This window comes from Trichinella spiralis (assembly GCF_000181795.1).
Source record: "Trichinella spiralis strain ISS 195 chromosome Unknown Scfld2, whole genome shotgun sequence".
NCBI classification, from domain to species: Eukaryota; Metazoa; Nematoda; class Enoplea; order Trichinellida; family Trichinellidae; genus Trichinella; species Trichinella spiralis.
The window spans coordinates 8,026,534-8,032,611 of record NW_003526941.1 but is presented as its reverse complement, the minus strand read 5'-3'; the positions used below and the strand labels follow the sequence as shown (position 1 = coordinate 8,032,611).

Genomic DNA, 6,078 nt, shown 5'->3' with positions numbered 1-6,078 from the left:
CACTTCCTGTCATCGAAGCGTTGTACAACGGATCGTATAATTTCTGTTCAAACGGCCAAAGGTGGTTCATTTGTCGAGGCCACGCTGAACGATTAGTTTCGACAGTGTTTTGACAAGCTGCCTCCAGCCAGGGATATTGCCAGTCCAGTTGTTGTTCATCTTTCGAAAGCTTTGGGGTCCATTTTTGCTGGCGTCGTCGCCCCGGACGCCATTTCGGCAACGAATGGAACAACGTAGAAAAGCTCACCACCATAATCAAATCACCGAAGCAGATGTAAAGCAACAAGAAAAAAGCAGATAATTTTTTTTCACTCAACTTTCTATCTGTCTATCTCTTGTCAGTCAGTTTGTGCTGCTTGTCTTGCCTGGCTATGAATTTCTTTTTCCTCTCTGCCGGAGCCGCTGTTTCTGCTATAAAGCTAATGCTAACTAATGCTGTTACTGCTACTGCTACTGCTGCTGCCGCCGCTGCTGTGCTGCTTATCGACTCCCCAATCATGCGCTTTTCGCCCATTTGATTGAATTTGCTGCCGTTTGCGTTGAACCAATCGATGCCGCCCTACTTGTCCGCGTTGGCGATTTGCAAAAGCTGCCGTTGGCTATTTGAAACGTTGACCAGCTCGCAGAAACCGACATCCAGACGACAAGCCTGATTTGTCATCCGCAAATCAGAGCATTTTGTAAAAATTCCTTACGTTCAATTATTGTCCAATTGATCTGTTCTTGCCTAGCACTGTGGCAAATTTGTTCTTCTACATCTGCTAACTGAGAAAAGCGTTTGTTTCTTCAAAAACTGAACAAGCTAATCAACTGAGCAATGGCAACTTTGCGAAATGATTAGCTCACAAGTCACGAGTCGAATCAAATTGCCTCACGTTCTACAAGCACAAACTTGGGCAACAATTATGAAATTGAATTTTTCCCATGCAAAGAACTAACTGAGCAAAAACCGCTTCAAAAATCAACAGCTGTTAATAGCGCTAAAGTGAAAATTACATTCCACCAACCCTACTACCGTATTTCTGAAATATTCACAATCCACTTTCTCATAATTAATCATCAAATCAAATCAGGCAATATTTTTTAGACGTGTATTTTTCCTTTTTATCTAAAATAATTTAAATAATAAAATTACATTAATTACTTTATCAAGTTTTATCATTGGAATAAAATTGATCACTGTATTTTACTGTGAAATGGTGAATTTTTCTTTCATTGGCTCAATAATGATACATTAACGATAAAATGTTAGAGTATGAATGTCGACTGCACGGTTCCAATTTACACGTTAGATACCTTGATAAAATATAATGAAAATTTGATTTCAGCGCTTAATTTATTTCTTATGAATTTGAATTTTTAATTTATTTAATGAAGTATTTGATGGCAAGCTGTAAAAGGTTTCTTCTTGAGAAAGCACAGTAAATTTCTGCATATGCATTTCTGCAATTAGCCTTATCACAGTTTCTGTTCATTCATTATTGATTGCTTCAAAAGCGACATTTGAAGAATGGTCACTGCAAAAAGATTTGAATTGCAAATAGGAAAGTAGGAATGGCTCTGCCGGAAATCTCATAAGATACCATTTTTGAAACCTGTACTGTGGTTTCCTCATACATGAAAAGCTGATTGTACTAATGAATTGTTGAATTGAAAACCCGGTGTTCATAAAAGATGTCGAAGAGATAGAAATAACACAGTCAAATAGATATTGTACGGAGCGTTTGTTCAAAATTATGGTTTTTCATAATAGTAAAGGCATAAAGAACAATAAATTTATATATTACTTACGTAATGATGAATGATGTCGACGATCCCATGAGAAGAACGAAAAAGAAAGGTATAAAAATTTCACCACCAGTAATGTTTACAGCACAAAATTGAGAACGTGCTACAACTTCAAATACGCAAAAATATATGTACTGCAACCTGAATTAGAGTAACATTTATATATGTATATGTATATGTATACAGAAAATAACTAAAGTTACTACGTGCAAAAGAAACAAATCGGCAAAACATACGAGTAACGCTCATTCAGTGAATAAAATTTTCTTCATATTTTTCACATTTACTTTCCAGGATACTTTCAAACATGGATTAGTACACTAACAATGCGTGCTAACGTTCCTCAACAAATCACTTATTTATCATGAAAGAATTTGCATAGAGTAGAGCGAACAACAATATAATCGACCGCAAAACAAACAATTCTGACGTGATATCTTTAAATTGCAAGGGCAAACCATGGTCTTGCTCAATTAATGATAAAAAGAATAAACTACCATGTACTGTATTAAATTTGAAAACAAATTCATCACCGTTAAGTTTAAACAAATAAACCATCATCGTATAAAAAATATGTCTAATTCCATACCTTTGGTATTGTTTTACCATTCAAAAAAACATCTGTCTACTGGTGTTACGCAAACATAGTTTCGTTGGAAACAAAAAAGCACTAGAAGAAGATTAGAGAAAAAGCTTCAAATACAAGTTTGAAAATTCACAATTCATATGGAGAATGTGTGATGTTATTCTGTTTTACACAAGTACGGTACAACATAAACCATCGTTTAGGTTACTTGAATTATAATAATTCCAAATGCAGTGTGAGCCTGGTGGGCATGAGGCGTAGACGCTTTTTTGCCTCCGGAGGACAGTGTCGTCGAAATGCTGCAACGTACAGTGAAATATTTCTTTTTCTTCTTCGTTTTCGTAGTACAAATGCATGCGCCAGTAGGCGCACAGTGCTTCAAAATCTTCCAATGCTTAATGATTGGAGTGACTGCATGATTGGAAATTAAAATAAAATAAATCCACTTGAACCTACTTGGCTTTGGACAACACACAGAAATTGTTTCGTTTGGTCTCATTTCATTTATTCGGCAATATTCGTTGGTAGAGCACTGATTGTCGTCAAATTCACAAAAAACAAAGTGATCCAAATATTGAAAACCGTTCTTTGTTGGGCATACTGGTTCTAGAGTTTGGAAAATTTGAAAAATGATATTCTGAAAAGACCGAAACTCACTTAAAATACAACAACTTGAAGCTTCGGATTTGTTTTGTCGAACAGGCTGCGCAATATAGCCAGGATAACACTGACATCTTCCGTCCAAACAGATAATATTTGCATTTTCCACACATTCTTCTGTTATATTACACGAATCACCTAGTTGTGCTTCTGAGGAAATTTTTGGAAAAGCGTTTATAGATTAGGCTAGTTGCAAGCATTTCAAAATGCACTTACCACGAACACATGCGTTGATGTCACTATTGTATTTCTTTTCCTTGCAAAGGCACTTTTTAACATGATCAGCATCGATTTCACAAATTGCATCCCAAGTTGAACATTGCATTGTGTGTTCACAGCTTTGTCCAAACATTCTAGCTGCACAAATTGCGACCAGCATTTAGCAATACAATAATAAAATTACACGAACGTGAATAGAATACTAATTTCGAACACAAATAAACCTTACTTTGAAAACATTTTCCCCCAACATAAACAGGTGTTTTTGATGGACAAGCTAAAAGTTCTATGCTGAATTCTATTGAATCACAATGTGAAAGTTTATCAAACCTTTCGGGCAACACAATGACATATCATTGACTCCAAATGTAGTGACGTGACAGAAATGCGTTTCAGAAGGGCAGTTATGGCAGCTGTAATTCAAAAGCGCTTCTCCTACTGGACAGTTGATTGCTGCAATTTTATTATAAAGTGTGTGTGTGCGTGTGTGAATTATTCTAGTTTAGAAAAATGAATGCAAATCAGTAGCAAATGTCACATTACCTGGACAACATATGCCCGTTTCATTTGTAGCAGTACAAATATAATGCTCTGGACAATCATCAGTTGGACTGCAACGCAGAAGCTGAAAATTTTCATCCACTGCAGGTTGGCCAATTAGACATGAATTATCTATTGTATTAATTATTAGGGCTTATTTTTAAAATAACAGTTTACAATATCGTTATTGATATAAAATACCGCTGTATGTGCAAAGATTGTGCTTCGATTCCGCACCTTCGATACACTGACAAGTGCCCTCTTTGCAATTGCAATAGTTGCACAAACACTGGCCTTCTACTTCGCAACTCTCATTTAGCTGCTTTCCTCAAACATTGCATTTTTAATGTTAAGTGTTGTACAAAGTAAAAGTAATAAATACACTTCGACTAAAGATTTTCTTTGTTCTGAACGAAAATTTTGATTCTGTAAGAAGTTTACTTATACGTTACCTTTGAAACATTTTTCTTTCACTGCTACGTAGCCAGGTTGACAGCCTTTTAATGGAAAGAAATAAAGATTTTTCGAGTTAAAATGTCAACAAAACGAATCCAATACAAATAAATGAATGAATGAATGAACGTACGTTTCAAGCAACCATATGCAAAGATCTCATGCGACTGAGGGCAGTCGCAAAGGCTGTTTGAATTGCATACAAATGGTGGACGGCATGCAAATGTTGACAGTTCGGGAGAACAAATTTGACCATATGTTGGAGCTATAGAAAATTATATTGGAAAAAAAATTTAAACTTAAAATGAAATTTCTTCAAATTACCTAGTATACAAGCGCTGTTGGAACGTGGTAAAAAATTTGGTCGACACTGACAAGTAAATTTATCTGTACAATATGAGTTTGGAATGCTTGCACAGGTCGAGTTGTTCTGGCAAGTCATTCCCAAATATGAGAACTTTTCGTCCATATCAATGATAAAAATTTCTGTCCATGTGCTGTTGTTTTGTGCCGGTGAATATTTATCAGTCGAATTTTTTTGATTATCCTCATCAGAGGTAGAGATATACACCTCTGAATTGGAAAGTTGTACCTGAAATTGGAAAACAGACGCAACAACGTAAATCAAACTTTGCACAATCATGACTGATATGAATGAAAAATAATAACATCAATCAGAAGTAAGCTTACATTTTAAAGTTTTCGTAGTCGCTGCTGAAGTGGAAAGAGAGAAAGAAATTTACGAGCAAACAGACAACTGCGTGGAAAAAGTATTGTTTTCTTGTTTGTACTTGCAGGTTTTCTCTTTGGCATGTGGTTTCACATTAACAATAAAATGCACTCGCTTTACACTTTTTTGTGGTTCTTTTCCAAATATTGATCACTATTGACCTATTGACCGGTTGACAAAATCTTGTTGATAATTTTTCGTAATGAAAAATTTCTTAAAATTTAACTTGTCATCAATTTGATAAAAAAACTTCAATTGTTAATAAATTTGCATAAATATTGATTCAATCTTGTTATAAGAGCGTTGAACAGAAAGCAGGAAAACGTTGAATAAGAAAAGATACAAACAATAAAAGAGTAGTAAAATTGCATGAATATGAATGACATGACGAATTTGGAAAATTCTTTCAGTAGAACAACAATAATGGACTGCAAGAAAATGTACTTGAACAAAATATTTATTATTGCTTTCCAAAGAAATGGAAGAGAAAAATGAAACGGACGAATGCAATCAAGAAAGTCCGTCTAGGAGCAAGTTGAAAAGATTGAATTTGCAATGGGAGAAAGCAAAATCATGCATAAATCAATAAATGTACTAAAAACTGTATCTTACCTTGTTATTTTTCAGTCCGCAGTTTCGCTGTTTTGCTCTTTTCAAAAATAGCATCATCAACATCGCATGACAACATTTATTTGAATGCAACTCTTTTTGTTTTATCGTAATGCAACATCTTTTCGCTTTGCTCTTTGCAAAACGTTTCAAAAACTTGTACACTAGCAGTTGGTGTTGATGGCTTTGCTTAAAAAAGTATTCGTGGTTGTTTAAGCTAAACATGTTCAGTTTGATATCAAAAAATAATATAAAAAATAAAACCACCGCTCGATAACAACAAGATAAAAAACAAACAAACGCAATGAAACGACCTAATCTGTACATGTATTGTACAAGCATATTGATTTTAAAAAATGTTACATGTAAGTAGTATATATGATCGAGAATGTATATACATGATGTAGCTAAGAAGAAGAAGAAGAAGAAATACAAAGCCGTTGTATAGTGGTTGGATGGTTGGAGCTCGCAGAGTGAACTGGTATATACTTCA

At 34.8% G+C, this 6,078-nt stretch overlaps 2 protein-coding genes across 2 annotated transcripts; both read right to left on the bottom strand.

Annotated features, from left to right (window-relative positions):
* Nucleotides 1-3: 3 nt before the first annotated feature.
* Nucleotides 4-253, bottom strand: Tsp_06826a (hypothetical protein; the record flags this gene model as incomplete). The annotated part of the gene is made up of 1 exon (XM_003380623.1): nt 4-253. A coding segment is annotated over exon 1 (250 nt), but the record flags the coding sequence as incomplete, so codon positions are not given.
* A 2,320-nt stretch (nt 254-2,573) lies between these two features.
* Tsp_06825 (hypothetical protein) lies at nt 2,574-5,774 on the bottom strand (the record flags this gene model as incomplete). Its single annotated transcript, XM_003380622.1, has 9 exons — nt 2,574-2,980; nt 3,032-3,184; nt 3,251-3,391; nt 3,584-3,706; nt 3,797-3,925; nt 3,995-4,120; nt 4,380-4,511; nt 4,571-4,838; nt 5,589-5,774. Coding segments are annotated over 9 exons (1,665 nt in total), but the record flags the coding sequence as incomplete, so codon positions are not given.
* Nucleotides 5,775-6,078: the final 304 nt, after the last annotated feature.